Here is a 19,743-nt window from a genome sequence, read left to right as displayed (position 1 = left end):
AGGTAACAGTACACTTTAACTTGCAATGAAAATGATTTTCTGACAAATTAGATATGTATAATATCTGAAAGTGTAGCTAGATAGACTCTTACCCGTATACATGGATGAACACTTCTCCCTCTCTGTCACGGATGTCATGGTTGCCCTTAGTTTGAAGATGTAATCCGGAGACAGGTGTTTTATACAACAGCTTTCTGTGTTGTCTTTTTGACTCCCTCCACATATTTGCAATCAAACAACATGCTTTTCTCTAGCTCCTTAACTATCATACTCTGCTTCCACCGGGCATTCTACTGATTTCAAAACTCGGTCAACATCTTCGTGACAACAACACTGTTGATCGCCATTTCTTCCCCATCACTGTCATCAGAAGACTTTGACCCTGGTTCAGTGAAGATGTTTTTACCAAAATCAGGGATTTCGTCATTGTCAGAGTCAGCATTGCACCATCGTCCACCAGTAAGTAGTCCATCCCAACCTTTTCCCACTGATCTTTGTCAATAGTGCCTGTTAAATTCAGGGCAGCACTGCAGTTATTCATGATATCGTTCAAAAAAGCTGTGGTAGAAAGGATTATCTACACATACTGAGCTGCTCATGTTATAGACTTGTTATAGAAAGAAGCATGTTAGCTACATGGCAGTGTCATGTCTTTGGCTGTGCAGGATTAAGTGATATGACATGCTTTTCTATAAAATCCTTTCTCCGTAATTAATATCACCTGATTGAGCTAATCATGTAAATGTAATTAACTAGAGAGTCGGGGCACCACAAAATAATATTTATAGAGCTGTTATCTTCTGAATAAACTCTTAAAGACCTATGTCGTGGAAATTTCCTCTATTTACCAAATCATGGGAGCAAACCACACACACAAGTCAGAGTTAGTTATCAAAGTCCATCTTTAATTATATGAGCTCTATCACAACCCTGTGACTCTCAGATCGATTCAGTGTCTAACCATGAATTCTCTGAGAGCCCCCTTACAATGCAACTGAGTTCCTTTAATAGCAAAGACACACATAGTCAGACAGCATAGACATAATTCATCGTTCAGCTCTGTCTCCTTTCCCAAACCCCAGAACCATAGACCAAATCCTCCATATCAACAGGCATATATCAAATTGTCATTTAGATACAACCAACTCAAAATACAACCTCCTGGACAAACTCATGGAGAGGAGAATGATTCCAGACACTGCCATCTCCGATGGGAAAACTAGGGAGTGAACTGGCACACACACAGTGGAGCAAAAGACATGTTTACACATGATGATACTTTGACCTCTCCCCTCTCAGCGGCCCATGCAACTTAGTCTTGACATAGAACAGATACTGCAACCCTGCCACAGTATTATACAAAAATAACATTCTTGATGAGAAGTAATTTTACACACATTTGATTAATATAAAACATCTTACATATGTTACCAACAAATTCTGATTATCCCACGACACCTAATAATATTTTACATCAATAGCAGTCAATGTTAATCGTCACCTTAATTCCGTCTCATCTGAAAGTTGTAAATTCTTGGTTATCTTCGAACCCTGGCTAACAAGTTGAATCAGCAATACAAAATTGGGTTTAATTATTTATTTACTAAATACCTAACTAATCACACAGAATTACATATACAAAGAATGAATCATACCTTGATTACAAATCACGTCATAAAGGACAACGTCCCTAGCAGGCAGAACAGATATGACAGCTGGTTACACAAAAGAAAATGGGCTAGGTTTGAGTGAAAGAGCGGGAAGACTGAGGGACAAATGGAGAAGCTGTGCTATCGTAAATATAGTATCTTATGCATTCTAAATTACGGCCCATTTGGAAAAGGCAAATGCAATAAATATTTACTCTGAGCTGTGCTTCAGTAGGTTGGTGGTAGATGGAAGGCCGTGTTGCCCAACCGAGTCCTTTGTCCTTTGAAGAATGTCTCTGGTGGTCAATTGGATACGTTGTAGTAACGTCGTTGTGTGGTAGACGGGATACTCGGTCTGTTCTATCCTAGCCCACGTTTGCTGTTGCTAACTCAACGGCTAGGAGGTATCACTTCTGTAGTGAATAAGAGTCCAAAGTTCATACCATTCGCAACCAAAGCTCACGCTGTGGTTGGCTTAGTTCTGTAGTTGACATGCTAGTCCTTTTAACGCAGAGGCTGCAGACCTCACGTACTTGGAACAGGATGTTATATTGTCGTCAAGGCTTTATATAGGAAGGGAGAGGAGGGCGTGTTTGAAACGTTTTATAACCCATGTCCCATCACAGGGGCGGGCCACTGATTGAGCAGAGCCCTAACCTTATGAAAACCCAAATCTCTCATTTGGAAGCTAAAATTACATTTCATCTCTTCACCAATAATTTTATATTCAAACATTTAAATTGAACAACAATTCAATGTGAATCCGATAACTACAATGTGCAGACTTTCCACTGTAGAGTTTGTCATCTTATCATTGATGAGAATGTCTCAGATGACAACCGACCTGACATCATATTCATTAAGTACCACTGCATATGTTCAATTGGTCGGATACCAGAATATAGTTAATTTCCCCCACTTTCTGATGTTCCCAGAATCTCTATGTTAACCAAGGGGTTTTAAAATTTCACATCCGTAGGGTAGAGAGAGGAAAAGGGGGGGAAGAGGTATTTATGACTGTCATAAACCTACCCCCAGGCCAATGTCATGACAGTAGACCAATCTGAACTCATCTTTTCGGCATGTCCACACCATCCATTGTTTCAGCTGTTATGAGAATTGCGGTATCAATGTTCATAAATTTCAATTAATCTACTCAGTCTGCAACACAGAGTTTGTAAGATTCTGGTTGAATGAAACAGACAAAAGTCCCAGCTTACAATAGTCAAAATGTTTATTCACGAGAGTACTCGAGTCCATTATACAAAAACATCAATTTTATACTTGCTCCTTACTTACGCACATACTTTCACACCAACAGTAGATATCCTACGCACATACAGTGGGGCAAAAAAGTATTTAGTCAGCCACCAATTGTGCAGGTTCTCCCACTTAAAAAGACGAGAGAGGCCTGTAATTTTCATCATAGGTACACTTCAACTATGACAGACAAAATGAGGAAAAAAAATCCAGAAAATCATATTGTAGGATTTTTAATGAATTTATTATGGAAAATAAGTATTTGGTCACCTACAAACAAGCAAGATTTCTGGCTCACACAGACCTGTAACGCCTCTTCTTTAAGAGGCTCCTCTGTCCTCCACTCGTTACCTGTATTAATGGCACCTGTTTGAACTTGTTATCAGTATAAAATACACCTGTCCACAACCTCAAACAGTCACACTCCAAACTTTTTGGTAAAAACTAAAATCGTTGTGTTAGGAGGACAAAGAATGCTGAGTTGCATCCAAAGAACACCATACCTACTGTGAAGCATGGGGGTGGAAACATCATGCTTTGGGGCTGTTTTCTGAAAAGGGACCAGGACGACTGATCCGTGTAAAGGAAAGAATGAATGGGGCCATGTATCGTGACATTTTGAGTGAAAACCTCCTTCAAGGTCCTGGAGTGGCCTAGCCAGTCTCCAGATCTCAACCCCATAGAAAATCTGGAGGGAGTTGAAAGTCTGTGTTGCCCAGCAACAGCCCAAAAACATCACTGCTCTAGAGGAGATCTGCGTCGAGGAATGGGCCAAAATACCAGCAACAGTGTGTGAAAACCTTGTGAAGACTTACAGAAAACGTTTCACCTCTGTCATTGCCAACAAAGGGTATATAACAAAGTATTGAGATAAATGTTTGTTTTTGTTATTGACCAAATACTTATTTTCCACCATAATTTGCAAATAAATTCATTACAAATCCTACAATGTGATTTTCTGGAATTTTTTTTCTCATTTTGTATGTCATAGTTGAAGTGAACCTATGATGAAAATTACAGGCCTCTCTCGTCTTTTTAAGTGGGAGAACCTGCACAATTGGTGGCTGACTAAATACTTTTTTGCCCCACTGTACGTACACACAAACAGGAGGTGAGTCCTTCTCCATAGTTCTCATCACCGTGTATCACTACCCAGCCAACAGTTCCATTCCCCCGAGATTAGGGGAACCTTGAGAAGTACTCCCGTCCTATCATACATTTCTCAGAGTTCTAGTCAGGTCGGTTCAAACGCAGTTTAATTGTTCTCTGTATTTTACAATCACATTTATCTCCCTCCCAGTCCAACCGAGTTGGACTTATGTTTAATACTTTAATTATTCCTTATACATGCTACAAAATTATAATCCCCAATGGTTAATTTTCAGGGTAGAATTATTTAATCATTATCTCTAAACATATAAAATATTTTATCACAGCCAATGATGGCAAGCTGGAAGGTTCCTGGCTTTATCCGTGGCTAAACCAAATGGGCTCGTAATTTAACCATTTTATTCGTATTTACAGATGGCATACAAGTTTCTTATTAAGGTAAATGAAAGTTCAACATGTTCCAAAGTTCACATTTCTGCCAAAAAAATGCATTTAGGTAAAAAAAAATGTTTACATTCAAATGCCTCTCCTGTGAAGTGCGACATACGCCTAGTTTCCTGAAACTAGTCACATTAAAACAAAGCGAGAATTAAAAGTACGAATTTCGTAGCACCATAAGGTGCAAAAACTAAACTTACCCAGTTGCGGACCACTTTTTGGAAGCACACCACTCGATTTCGTTTCTACGTTATATTGGCATCGAACATGTCACCCTCCCTAGGAGAGGGGGTGACCTCGATAATTTATTGTTAAAATGAGAGGCTGCCTGGATCTTTAATTTAAATGACTACCTCATCTCTGTACCCCACACGTACACTTATCTGTAAGGTCCCTCAGTCGATTTGTGAATTTCAGACACTGATTCAACCACAAAGACTAGGGAGGTTTTCCAATGCCTCGCAAAGAAGTGCACCTATTGGTAGATAAAAAAATAAAAAAGCAGACATTGAATAACCCTTTGAGCATGGCAAAGTTATTAATTACACTTTGAATGGTACGTCATCACACCCAGTCACAAAAAATATATAGGTGTCCTTCCTAACTCTGTTAGCAGAGAGGAAGCCAATGGTGACTTTAAAACAGTTGCAGAGTTTAATGGCTGTGATGGGAGAAAACTGAAGATGGATCAACACTGTCGTGTGTTTGGCTATGATGGATTAAGTGATATGACATGCTATTCTATAAAATCTTTTCTCTGTAATTAAATTACCTGATTAAGCTAATCATGTAAATGTAATTAACTAGAAAGTCGGGACACCACGAAATAATGTTTATATAGCTGTTATCTTCCGAATAAACTCTTAAAAACCTGGTAATCTTTCACGTCAACATCAGTCAATATTGAATCGTCACCTTATTTCAGTCTCATCTGAACATTGTAGAATTCTTGGTTATCTTCACAAACCCTGGCTAACAAGTTGAATCAGCAATACAAACTTTGGTTTAATTATTTATTTACTAAATACCTAAATAATCACACAGAATTACATAAACACAGAATGGATCATACATTGATTACTAATTATGTCCTACAAGAAAACATATGACGGCTGGTTACACAAAGAGAGGGGGTTGGGCTTGAATGAAAGCGAGGGAGGACTGAAGAACAAAGGGAGAAGCTATGCAATCGTAAATACAGAATCTTATGCATTCTAAATAACCGCCCATTTGGAAAAGGAAAATGCAATAAATGTTTACTCTGAGCTGCGCTTCAATAGGTTGGTTATAGATGGAAGACCGTTTTAGCTCATGCTATATTCTTGCTGGTATAGTCAAAATTCATCCTTTCGGTGTGTTGATCGTCATCTTCACGTTGAAATTTGATGATAATTTCGCTAGGTTATTATCTGAACCCTTTCAACGTGGGGACCGTCGTCCTCGGAACACAAAGTTACGTTTTCGTCAAGGGCTTTATATAGGAGGGGAGAGAAGGGCGTGTTTCATAGTTTATAACCATTGTCTGTTCACATGGGCAGGGCCACTGAGTTGAGCATATTTTACTCTATGACAAACCATTCTCTCATTAAGAAGCTAAATTACATTTAATCTTTTCACAAATAGTTTTATATTTAAACATTTAAATTGCACAACAATTCCATGTGAATCTGATAACTATAATGTGTAGACTTTCCAAGATACAGTTTGTCGTCCTAACATCAGTAATAATATCTCAAACGTCAACTGACCTGGCATCATTTTCATTTAGTACCAACGCATATTTTCAGCTGGTTGGATTACCGAAATAAGGTTCCTTTCCCCCCACCTTTTGATGTTTCCAGACACACTATGCTTAACAAAGGCTTTTCAAGAGTCCTACTGTAGAGTCAAGAGAGAGGAAAGGGAGAAAGGTATTTTTAGGGGTGTCATAAACCTCACCCACAGGCCAACGTCATGACAACACCATTGTAGTTAATCCACAATACTAACCTAAATGACAGAGTGAAAAGAAGGAAGTAAAAAATATTTCAAAACATACTGTCGTGGCCAAAAGTTTTGACAGGTCTGCTGCCTCTGTGTCTTTAGATATTTTTTGTCAGATGTTACTATGGAATACTGAAGTATAATTACAAGCATTCCATAAGTGTCAAAGGCTTTTATTGACAATTACATGAGGTTGATGCAAAGAGCCAATCTTTGCAGTGTTGACCCTTCTTTTTTCAAGACCTCTGCAGTCCACCCTGACATGCTGTCAATTAACTTCTGGGCCACATTCTGACTGATGGCAGCCCATTCAGGCATAATCAATGCTTGGAGTTTGTCAGAATTTGTGGGTTTTCTTTTGTCCACCCGCCTCTTGAGGATTGACCACAAGTTCTCAATGGGATTAAGATCTGGGGAGTTTCCTAGCCATGGACCCAAAATATCGATGTTTTGTTCCCCGAGCCACTTAGTTATCACACTTGCCTTATGGCAAGGTGCTCCATCATGCTGGAAAAGGCATTGTTCGTCACCAAACTGTTCCTGGTTGGTTGGGAGAAGTTGCTCTCGGAGGATGTGTTGGTACCATTCTTTATTCATGGCTGTGTTCTTAGGCAAAATTGTGAGTGAACCCACTCCCTTGGCTGAGAAGCAACCCCACCACATGAATGGTCTCAGGATGCTTTACTGTTGGCATGACACAGGACTGATGGAAGCACTCACCTTGTCTCCTCCGGACAAGCTTTTTCCGGATGCCCCAAACAATCGTAAAGGGGATTCATCAGAGAAAATGACTTTACCCCAGTCCTCAGCAGTCCAATCCCTGTACCCTTTGCAGAATATCAGTCTGTCCCTGATGTCTTTCCTGGAGAGAAGTGGCTTCTTTCCTGCCCTTCTTGACACCAAGCCATCCTCCAAAAGTCTTTGCCTCAATGTGCGTGCAGATGCACTCACACCTGCCTGCTGCCATTCCTGAGCAAGCTCTGTACTGGTGGTGCCCCGATCCCGCAGCTGAATCAACTTTAGGAGACGGTCTTGGCGCTTGCTGGACTTTCTTGGGCGCCCTGGAGCCTTCTTCCCAACAATTGATCCACTCTCCTTGAAGTTCTTGATGATCCGATAAATGGTTGATTTAGGTGCAATCATACTAGCAGCAATATCCTTGCCTGTGAAGCCCTTTTTGTGCAAAGCAATGATGATGGCACGTGTTTTCTTGCAGGTAACCATGGTTGACAGAGAAAGAACAATGATTCCAAGCACCACCCTCCTTTTGAAGCTTCCAGTCTGTTATTTGAACTCAATCAGCATGACAGAGTGATCTCCAGCCTTGTCCATGAGAGAATCACTGACATGATGGGCTAAAATGCAGTGGAAATGTTTTTTGGGGATTCAGTTAATTTGCATGGCAAAGAGGGACTTTGCAATTCATTGCAATTCATCTGATCACTCTTCATAACATTCTGGACTATATGCAAATTGCCATCAAAATGTCCATCCTGTTTTCAATAAGGCACTAAAGTAAAACTGCAAACAATGTGCCAAGAAATGAACTTTGTTTTATTTTTTATTTCACCTTTATTTAACCAGGTGGGCCAGTTGAGAACAAGTTCTCATTTACAACTGTGACCTGGCCACGATAAAGCAAAGCAGTGCGACACATACAACAACACAGAGTTACACATGGAATAAACAAATGTACAGTCAATAACACAATAGAAAAGTCTATATGCAGTGTTTTTAAATTAATGTAGTAAGATTAGGGAGGTAAAGGCAATAAATAGGCCAGAGTGGCAAAATAATTAAAATTTAGCAATTAAACACTGGAGTGATTGATGTGCAGAAGATGAATGTGCAAGTAGAATTACTGGGGTGCAAAGGAGAAAGAAAATAACAATATGGGGATGAGGTACGATGGTGCAATGATCTGTAAGCTGCTCTGACAGCTGATGCTTAAAGTTAGTGAGGGAGATATAAGCCTCCAGCTTCAGTGATTTTTGCAATTCGTTCCAGTCATTGGCAGCAGAGAACTGAAAAGAAAGGCGGCTAAAAGAGGAATTGGAATTCCCGTAATAAACAGGATTTTTTGTCAGGACAAGATGCTAGAATATGCATATAATTGACAGCGTAGGATAGAAAACACTCTAAAGTTTCCAAAACTGTAAAAAATATTTTCTGTGAGTATAACATAACTGATGTTGCAGGCGAAAGCCTGAGAAAAATCCAATCTGGAAGTGCCTGATGTTTTGAAAGGGCTGCGTTCCAATGCGTCCCTATTGAGCAGTGAATGGGCTATCAACCAGATTACTCTTTCTCCGTATTCCCAAAGCTGTCTACAGCATTGTGACGTAGTTTTACGCATTTATGTTGAAGAATACCCGTAGGCGGCTACATTGCGCAAGTGGTCACCTGATGGTCCCAGAGAGATTCTCGCGTAAAATACAGAGGTAGCCATTAATCCAATCGATCCTACTGAAAAACGAATTGTCCCGATGGATATATTATTGAATATATATTTGAAAAACACCTTGAGGGATTGATTATAAACAACGTTTGCCATGTTTCTGTCGATATTATGGAGCTAATTTGGAATATTTTTCTCAGTTTTCGTGACTGCAATTTCCGGGCGATTTCTCAGCCAAACTTGAAGAACAAACGGAGCTATTTCGCCTACAAAAATAATATTTTTTGAAAAAAGGAACATTTGCTATCTAACTGGGAGTCTCGGGAGTGAAAACATCCGAGGCTCATCAAAGGTAAACAATTTAATTTGATTGCTTTTCTGATTTCCGTGACTAAGTTACCTGCTGCTAGCTGGACAAAATGCTATGCTAGGCTATAGATAAACTTACACAAATGCTTGTCTAGCTTTGGCTGTAAAGCATATTTTGAAAATCTGAGATGACAGGGTGATTAACAAAAGGCTAAGCTGTGTCTCAATATATTTCACTTGTGATTTTCATGAATAGGAATATTTTCTAGGAATATTTATGTCCATTGCGTTATGCTAATTAGTGTCAGTCGATGATTACGCTCCCTCATGCGGGATGGGGAGTCACTAGAGGGTGATTGACAGAGCCGAAAGCCTTGGCCAGGTTGATGACTACGGCTGTGCAGTAATGTCTCTTATCAATGGCGGTTATGATATCGTTCAGGACCTTGAGCGTGGCTGAGGTGCACCCATGACCAGCTCGGAAACCTGATTGCATAGCAGAGAAGTTACGGTGAGATTTGAAATGGTTGGTGATCTGTTTAACTTGGCTTTCGAAGACCTTAGAAAGGCAGGGTAGAATAGATTTAAGTTTGTAACAGTTTGGGTCTAGAGCGTCTCCCCCTTTGAAGAGGAGGATGACCGCGGCAGCTTTCCAATCTTTGGGGATCTCGGATGATACGAAAGAGGTTGAACAGGCTAGTAATAGGTGTTGCAACAATTGCGGCAGATACTTTTAGAGAGGGTCCAGATTGTCTAGCCCAGCTAATTTGTAGGGGTCCAGATTTTGCAGCTCTTTCAGAACATCAGCTATCTGTATTTGGGTGAAGGAGAAATGGTGGAGAATTGGGCAAGTTGCTGTGGGGGGTGCAGAGCTGTTGACCGGGGTAGGGGTAGCCAGGTGGAAAGCATGGCCAGCAGTAGAAAAATGCTTATTGAAATTCTCAATTATCGTGGATTTATCGGTGGTGACAGTGTTTCCTAGCCTCAGTGCAGTGGGCAGCTGGGAGGACTGAATCCAAAGCATTATGTTTGGAGCAAATCCAACACATCACTGAGTACCACTTTTTGTATTTTCAATCATGGTGGCAGAATCATGTTATGGGTATGCTTATCATTGACAAGGACTAGGGAGTTTTTTGGATAAAAATAAACTAGAGGTAAGCACATGCAAAATCCTAGAGGAAAACCTGGTTCAGTGGCTTTCCAACAGATACTGGAAGATGAATTCACCTTTCAACAGTACAATAACCTTCAACACAAGGCCATATATACACTAGAGCTGCTTACCAAGATGGCATTGAATGTTCTTGAGTGGGCTAGTTAAAGATTTGACTTAAATTGGCTAATAAATCTATGGCGACTTCAACATGGCTGTCTAGCAATGATCAACAACCAACTTGAGAGATTGAAGAATAACAAAATATATAATGTGCAAATAATGTGCTATCCAGGTGTGCAAAGCTCTTACCCAGAAAGACTTACAGCTGTAATCATTGCCAGAGGTGATATTGACTCGGGTATGAATACTTTAAAGTATTTTTACTTAAATAGTTTTAGCCTCTAGCGACGAGCAATCCTGTATCCGGGAGCATAATCATAGCCTCAAGCACATTACCATAACGCATCTTTTCCTATTCATGAAAATCGCAAATGAAATGAAATAAATATATTCAAACACAAGCGTAGCCTTTTGTTAACAACACTGTCATCTCAGATTTTCAAAATATGCGTTACAGCCAACGCTAGACAAGCATTTGTGTAAGATTATCATGGCATAATGCTATGCTAGCTCTGCTGGCAGCAGGCAACATTTTCAAGAAAATAAGAAAAGCAACCAAATTAAATAATTTACCTTTGAAGAACTTCGGATGCTTTCACTCAGGAGACTCCCAGTTAGATAGCAAATGTTCCCGTTTGTTCATCATGCTTGGCTGAGAAATCGACCGGAAAATGCTACCATTACAACGCCAAACTTTTTTCAAAATTAACTCCATCGACAGAATATCGGCAAACGTTGTTTAGGATCCATCCTCAAGGTGTTTTTAACATACAGTGCCTTGCGAAAGTATTCGGCCCCCTTGAACTTTGCGACCTTTTGCCACATTTCAGGCTTCAAACATAAAGATATAAAACTGTATTTTTTTGTGAAGAATCAACAACAAGTGGGACACAATCATGAAGTGGAACGACATTTATTGGATATTTAAAACTTTTTTAACAAATCAAAAACTGAAAAATTGGGCGTGCAAAATTATTCAGCCCCCTTAAGTTAATACTTTGTAGAGCCACCTTTTGCTGCGATTACAGCTGTAAGTCGCTTGGGGTATGTCTACCAGTTTTGCACATCGAGAGACTGACATTTTTTCCCATTCCTCCTTGCAAAACAGCTCGAGCTCAGTGAGGTTGGATGGAGAGCATTTGTGAACAGCAGTTTTCAGTTCTTTCCACAGATTCTCGATTGGATTCAGGTCTGGACTTTGACTTGGCCATTCTAAACACCTGGATATGTTTATTGTTGAACCATTCCATTGTAGATTTTGCTTTATGTTTTGGATCATTGTCTTGTTGGAAGACAAATCTCCGTCCCAGTCTCAGGTCTTTTGCAGACTCCATCAGGTTTTCTTCCAGAATGGTCCTGTATTTGGCTCCATCCATCTTCCCATCAATTTTAACCATCTTCCCTGTCCCTGCTGAAGAAAAGCAGGCCCAAACCATGATGCTGCCACCACCATGTTTGACAGTGGGGATGGTGTGTTCAGCTGTGTTGCTTTTACGCCAAACATAACGTTTTGCATTGTTGCCAAAAAGTTCAATTTTGGTTTCATCTGAACAGAGCACCTGCTTCCACATGTTTGGTGTGTCTCCCAGGTGGCTTGTGGCAAACTTTAAACAACACTTTTTATGGATATCTTTAAGAAATGGCTTTCTTCTTGCCACTCTTCCATAAAGGCCAGATTTGTGCAATATAAGACTGATTGTTGTCCTATGGACAGAGTCTCCCACCTCAGCTGTAGATCTCTGCAGTTCATCCAGAGTGATCATGGGCCTCTTGGCTGCATCTCTGATCAGTCTTCTCCTTGTATGAGCTGAAAGTTTAGAGGGATGGCCAGGTCTTGGTAGATTTGCAGTGGTCTGATACTCCTTCCATTTCAATATTATTGCTTGCACAGTGCTCCTTGGGATGTTTAAAGCTTGGGAAATCTTTTTGTATCCAAATCCGACTTTAAACTTCTTCACAACAGTATCTCGGACCTGCCTGGTGTGTTCCTTGTTCTTCATGATGCTCTCTGCGCTTTTAACGGACCTCTGAGACTATCACAGTGCAGGTGCATTTATACGGAGACTTGATTACACACAGGTGGATTGTATTTATCATCATTAGTCATTTAGGTCAACATTGGATCATTCAGAGATCCTCACTGAACTTCTGGAGAGAGTTTGCTGCACTGAAAGTAAAGGGGCTGAATAATTTTGCACGCCCAATTTTTCAGTTTTTGATTTGTTAAAAAAGTTTTAAATATCCAATAAATGTCGTTCCACTTCATGATTGTGTCCCACTTGTTGTTGATTCTTCACAAAAAAATACAGTTTTATATCTTTATGTTTGAAGCCTGATATGTGGCAAAAGGTCGCAAAGTTCAAGGGGGCCGAATACTTTCGCAAGGCACTGTATGTATTCGATAATATATCCGTCGACGCAGTTGGTTTCTCATAAGAAACGATTGGAAAAATGGCTACCCCAGTATTTTACGCAAGGTTTTCTCCGGGAGACACCATGCGACCACTCGCCCTATATGGTCTCTTACAGCCATTCTCCAATGGAAATGCCTAAAAAGACGTCACAATGCTCTAGACACCTTGGGGAAAACGTGGAAAACGTAAGCTGACTCCTAGCTCCTTCACAACCATATAAGGAGTCATTGGCATGAGGCGGTTTAAGAAAATGCGGCACTTCCTGATTGGATTTTTATCTGGGTTTCGCCTGTAACATCAGTTCTGTGGCACTCACAGACAATATCTTTGCAGTTTTGGAAACGTCAGAGTGTTTTCTTTCCGAAGCTGTCAATTATATGCAAAGTCGAGCATCTTTTCGTGACAAAATATCTTGTTTAAAACGGGAACGTTTTTCATCCAAAAATTAAAAGAGCGCCCCCTATATCCAATTAAGGGAGATGTTTACTTTACTATTTGTATTTTTGACAACTTTTACTTTTTACTACACTAAATTCCTAAAGAAAATCATATACTTTTTACTCCATACATTTTCCCTGACACCCAAAATGACTCGTTACATTTTGAATGCATAGCAGGACAGGAAAATTGTATAATTCACACACTTATCCCTTCTGCATCTGATCTGGCGCACTCACTAAACTCAAACGCTTCGTTTGGGTTATTTTTCCACCACTTTATTTCATTTTTTTTGGAGGGGGGGCTAAATTTAAAAATGATAATAATATTCAGTCTTTAACATAAAAAAATGTGGAGTAGATCAAGGGGTAAGAATACTTTCTGAAGGCGCTGTATGTAAATACATATTTGCATGCAGAATGAATAGCCTATGCCTTTTCAGTTCCCAATTTGGCTATGTGTGTGTGAGAGCTTTCCAGAGCATGAGTGCATGCATGCGAGAGTGTGTCTGTGTGGGCGTGTGTACGTGCTCTTGCACAGCGCTCGCTCGGGCAGTCTTAGGGAGAGAACCTGCCAGCACATGTGCACCTGTTGCATAATCTGGAGCAGTGGCTGTGCAGGCAGCACTCTCTTATGTAACCGGCTGGGGTGGGGGTGTGTCTGTGTCTCTGTCTGTGGGCTGAGCTGTCTGAGGGCACTGCAATTCTTAGTGCAACTTTTGACAAATGAAAAAGACCTAGCTAAAAGACAGTCAACATGGCTCTTGAAATTGCAGTTCATTTTCTCAAACCGTGTTTGTCCGTTTATCAAGGGTTATAATGCATATTGCCTCTTTATGTGAGTGTTATACCACACAGTCCATCTGCCATAGGTGAAGCTTGGGTCAAACTGTTTGATGGAGAAATTATTTGGGTTTATGAAATGTGCCTGAAAAGAAAATATATGTTTGGGACAATCTGAAGTAATGAAGAGAGAGGGTTATGAGATGGGCATATACTATATACTAGAATCTCTTATGAGAAAACGAGCTCCAGGCATGGTCCCTATTAGACAGAATTGGTTGTCACAAAGTTGTCTCCAAGTCACTATATGTGACCAATCAATTTGAGACGTTCTCACAAGTGGCTACATTTACATGCACACCAATATCCCATTATTATTCGGTATACTCAATTATCGAGTTGACGCATATAAACATCATATCCCGTTCACAGTCACCCGAAAACGTTTGTATCCCGGTTATGAGAAACCTGCATAAAATGCCTGGGATATTCTGATCTTCGATGGAATACTGTGGCATGTAAACATCATATCCCATTTACTGTTGTTTATTGCAGACCGTTTTACACATCCCATTGTGTGATCTTTTCATCTGATTGTCAAACATGACTTTAAAAAGTAGGCTACCTGCACAGTTCCATCAACCATAATAATTCCATAATAATTTGTTTTGCTGATACTCCGTACTGGACATTATAGACTACTGGCTTAGGCTACTTTCACCCCTAATTTAGATACATTTCTGCTTATAATTTCTGACATTTGGTAGGCCATTTGTTTGTCAACTATAGTTAGAAGAGAAGTTGCATGTATCTGTCATAACTTTTTGCCCTAGAAGACTAAATAAAATAGTGTTCACCAGAATAATGTCTTATATTGATAAAATTAATACATTAGTAATCTAGTTAACAACAGTAAAGTTGTATGTTTCGTTTAGGGACTGGGGAGTAAAACACTAGAAGATTGTTCCTGTGCAAAATGTAAATATGTCATCAGTTTGACCGGTTTTTAAGGAAATTAAAACAATGAGACACATTTATGATACGTCTTCAGTTGGTTTTGGGTGCATATTCTACAGTGGGGCAAAAAAGTATTTAGTCAGCCACCAATTGTGTAAGTTCTCCCACTTAAAAAGATGAGAGAGGCCTGTAATTTTCATCATAGGTACACTTCAACTATGAAAATCCAGAAAATCACATTGTAGGATTTTTAATTCATTTATTTTCAAATGATGGTGGAAAATAAGTATTTGGTCAATAACAAAAGTGTATCTCAATACTTTGTTATATACCCTTTGTTGGCAATGACAGAGGTCAAATGTTTTCTGTAAGTCTTCTTGGTTTTCACACACTGTTGCTGTTTTTTTGGCCCATTCCTCCATGCACATCTCCTCTAGAGCAGTGATGTTTTGGGGCTGTTGCTGGGCAACACGGACTTTCAACTCCCTCCAAAGATTTTCTATGGGGTTGAGATCTGGAGACTGGCTAGGCCACTCCAGGACCTTGAAATGCTTCTTACGAAGCCACTCCTTCGTTGCCCGGACGGTGTGTTTGGGATCATTGTCATGCTGAAAGACCCAGCCACGTTTCATATTCAATGCCCTTGCTGATGGAAGGAGGTTTTCACTCAAAATCTCACGATACATGGCCCCATTCATTCTTTCCTTTACACGGATCAGTCGTCCTGGTCCCTTTGCAGAAAAACAGCCCCAAAGCACAATGTTTCCACCCCCATGCTTCACAGTAGGTATGGTGTTCTTTGGATGCAACTCAGCATTCTTTGTCCTCCAAAGACAACTGGTTGAGTTTTTACCAAAAAGTTATATTTTGGTTTCATCTGACCATATGATATTCTCCCAATCTTCTTCTGGATCATCCAAATGCTCTCTAGCAAACTTCAGACGGGCCTGGACATGTACTGGCTTAAGCAGGGGGACACATCTGGCACTGCAGGATTTGAGTCCCTGGCGGCGTAGTGTGTTACTGATGGTAGGCTTTGTTACTTTGGTCCCAGCTCTCTGCAGGTCATTCACTAGGTCCCCCCGTGTGGTTCTGGGATTTTTGTGATCATTTTGACCCCACGTGTGACCCCACGGGGTGAGATCTTGCGTGGAGCCCCAGATCGAGGGAGATTATCAGTGGTCTTGTATGTCTTCCATTTCGTAATAATTGCTCCCACAGTTGATTTCTTCAAACCAAGCTGCTTACCTATTGCAGATTCAGTCTTCCCAGCCTGGTGCAGGTCTACAATTTTGTTTCTGGTGTCCTTTGACAGCTCTTTGGTCTTGGCCATAGTGGAGTTTGGAGTGTGACTGTTTGAGGTTGTGGACATGTCTTTTATACTGATAACAAATGCAAACAGGTGCCATTAATACAGGTAACGAGTGGAGGACAGAGGAGCCTCTTAAAGAAGAAGTTACAGGTCTGTTAGAGCCAGAAATCTTGTTTGTTTGTAGGTGACCAAATACTTATTTTCCACCATAATTTGCAAATAAATTCATTAAAAATCCTACAATGTGATTTTCTGGATTTGTTTTCCTCATTTTGTCTGTCATAGTTGAAGTGTACCTATGATGCAAATTACAGGCCTCTCTTGTCTTTTTAAGTGGGAGAACTTGCACAATTGGTGGCTGACTAAATACTTGTTTTGCCCCACTGTATGTGGTTGAAATACTGTCTGCTTGCATAACAATGTCAAAGATAACACTTTACACGTGCATTCACATTTTCTCGATGTTCAATTATATAAATAATATTTCTCCACTCCTGTTCCCAAGACAAAATGTAATATTTGTTGAGTTAATATTATTTTACATGTGAGAGGTTATAGGCCCACTGTCAGTGTCCACATTTCAGTTACTATTCCATTTAACCCATATGAACTTCAATTAGGAATATTCTGTTTATTTCTGGAGACAGGGACACTCGTGAGCAGGATATCAAAGGTGCATGTAAACAGCTTATCCCAAACAAGACCATTAATTGGGTTATGAGCTACTATCCAGACTACTTTGACCACGTTTACATGCGCAATGTCATAACCAGCCTTCTCACAACCTATTTATAATGTTGTGACAACGTCATGTTTTAGTAGTGAAGAGGAGGGGGGAGCACCCTGCCTCATCTCCCCAGCTTCCCTACTCCCTGTTATGGTCTCAAGGGTCCCTGGTCGTGACTCTCCAGCCCAGGTGTGGACCTCTTGACTCTGCATGTCTCTCATTATCACAGTCGAGCACCGTTGAAAAGGATATGAAGGGCCTGTTGAAATGTCAGTATTTTAAAACACACATAGCCACCGGCCTGCATCTGCTGTTATGCGCTGGATACGCAACTACTGCTAATGTGATTTATGTTGAGTCTATCATGACTGGTTATGAATAGATAACAGCTCTATCCTCCATGACAAAATGGGCATGTGTGCTCCTTGTTTTTCTGCAACCTTTTTAATAACGTTTATAGATTATGAAATATTGATGAGAACCTTCAAGCGTCTTTTCTATAGTAACCTACGCAAAATAATTTCTGTATACTGTCCTATTATTTTGTTTTCAGTTGGACTTGCTTATTTTCCTGCTTTTAGGGAAACTGGAAACACTTAAAGACGGCCGAGCTCCCTCCGACAAGTGTTTGAAAGACGGCTGCCCAGACTACTTACCCACGTCTGTCACCAGTAAGTTATCACCACCTAATTCTCTACAATGACCCCCTTAAAAGGTATTCTGCCTTTGTCTCATTAGCATTTTCATCTGTGTATAATTGACAATGCAGCAGGCTTTAGAACTCTCCATGTCTTTATTTATTTATTTAAACCTTTATTTAACTAGGCAAGTCAGTTAAGAACAAATTCTTATTTTCAATGACGGCCTAGGAACAGTGGGAACAGTGCCTGTTCAGGGGCAGAACGACAGATTTGTACATTGTCAGCTCGGGGATTTGAACTTGCAACCTTTCGGTTACTAGTCCAACGCTCTAACCACTAGGCTACACTGTGTGTGTGTGTGTGTGTGTGTGTGTGTGTGTGTGGTCTGGGCAGGTCTTAGTGGTCTATAGCCGCTGCCTCTGGAGCATATGTACAATGTACCGTAGCGAACATGGGTTTGAATCCAGTCCTCTTCTCTTTCAGCACTTTCTATCCTACCTATCACCTCTATCACTCTTTTTTTTGAGGCCATGTGATATGAACTGCCAACCACTTGTCCTTATCATTAATGTTTTATCTAACGGCATTTTGCACATGGATCCCCAAACTCAATGTGCTGTAACAGTGGTTCTTAATCAGAACATGGCTAGTTCAGTCAGTTCTCAGTCCTTCATGTTCAGTAGCCCTCTAGGTGTGTTCCTGTTCAGGGAGCTGTGTAAATGTGAAGTGTTGGCTACTCTCTCTAGTCAGTTAGCCTCTGGAAGGTTCCACGCTGAGGAAGGGTGTCGAGACAGGGTGTTCGAGGCAGGATGTTAAAGCAGCATCCTGGAGAGGGAGAAGCAGAGGGGATGACTCATCGTACTCATCTTTGTTCTCCAGCCCAGTGTGTGTCCATGGATCACAAGCACTTCAGGGGCCTCTACACGTGTTCTAATCCTCACTTCTCTCTATGCTATTTCTATCCCTCCATCTCTGGCTATGTTTCACCCTCTCAATCTCTCCCTTGCTTTTTTCTTTTCACCCCCTCATTTTTTTCTGTCACGTAGAGGGGTCACATCATCCCATGTGTTCCTTTGTTTAAACCCTTTCATCCTGTGTTGAAGTCCTACATCTACTATTGTGAAGGGATTTCAACCTGTGCAAGTTTTAGAATTCTTTCAGAATGTTTTTGAATTATAAACGTGTCACTCATTGTCAGGAAGATCTAGGACACTACTACCGTTGTGTACATTTATCATTAGTTTCGTACACTATTTTTGTGTCCAGTGGAGGAGGACGATGGGACGGAGCGTGTGTGTGACACTCTGCTGATGTGTATCGTGACGGTGCTGAACCAGGGCCTGAGGAACGGAGGGGGAGTAGGAGACGTGCTGAGGAAGCCTTCCAAAGACGTGAGTGACCTGGTACAATCAATCAGTTGATCAATGAACCAGTCAGCCAGTAATTGATGGATGGGAGGATGGATTGACTGTTTGTTTTACAAAAAATATAGAAAACAAAAGGCCAAATCTTTTTCACGATGATGTTTATGATAATGGTATTCATTGGGATGCTGATGATGACGATGCTGAGTATGATGACGTGTATAGTGATACAACTTTTCATGAGGATGCTGATGAATATCTCACTGGTCCTCTCGTTACCCAGGATCCTCTGTTTGCGGCCCGTGTGGTGTATGACCTACTGTTCTTCTTTATTGTCATCATCATCGTCCTCAACCTCATCTTCGGCGTCATCATCGATACGTTCGCCGACCTGAGGAGCGAGAAGCAGAGGAAGGAGGAGATACTGAAGACCACCTGCTTCATCTGTGGTGGGTACAGCCCTACATAGCACTTCATAACTCCACATAGCACTACATAACACTATGTAGCACTACGTAGAACTACATGGCACTATACAGCACTAGAGCACCACATAACAGTACATAGCACCACATAACAGTACAAAGCACTACATAACTGTACAAAGCACTACATAACTGTACAAAGCACTACAAAACTGTACAAAGCATTACATAACTGTACATAGCATTACATAACTGTA

The 19,743-nt window shown here is 40.6% G+C and overlaps 1 protein-coding gene across 2 annotated transcripts in view; it reads left to right on the top strand.

Moving 5' to 3' along the window:
* LOC110497694 (inositol 1,4,5-trisphosphate-gated calcium channel ITPR2) overlaps positions 1-19,743 on the top strand; it is a 165,865-nt gene that overhangs the window by 121,998 nt on the left and 24,124 nt on the right. For both annotated transcript variants that reach the window (XM_036956603.2, XM_036956593.2), the window contains exons 52-54: positions 17,638-17,727; positions 18,964-19,088; positions 19,345-19,510. In XM_036956603.2, the coding sequence (XP_036812498.2) occupies positions 17,638-17,727; positions 18,964-19,088; positions 19,345-19,510 (381 nt within the window). The remainder of the gene's footprint in view (positions 1-17,637; positions 17,728-18,963; positions 19,089-19,344; positions 19,511-19,743) is intronic.

This window comes from Oncorhynchus mykiss, chromosome 2, assembly GCF_057628025.1.
Source record: "Oncorhynchus mykiss isolate SJ-2025 chromosome 2, ASM5762802v1, whole genome shotgun sequence".
NCBI lineage: Eukaryota > Metazoa > Chordata > Actinopteri > Salmoniformes > Salmonidae > Oncorhynchus > Oncorhynchus mykiss.
The sequence above is the reverse complement of the archived record's forward strand: the minus strand, read 5'-3'. Positions and strand labels throughout refer to the sequence as shown.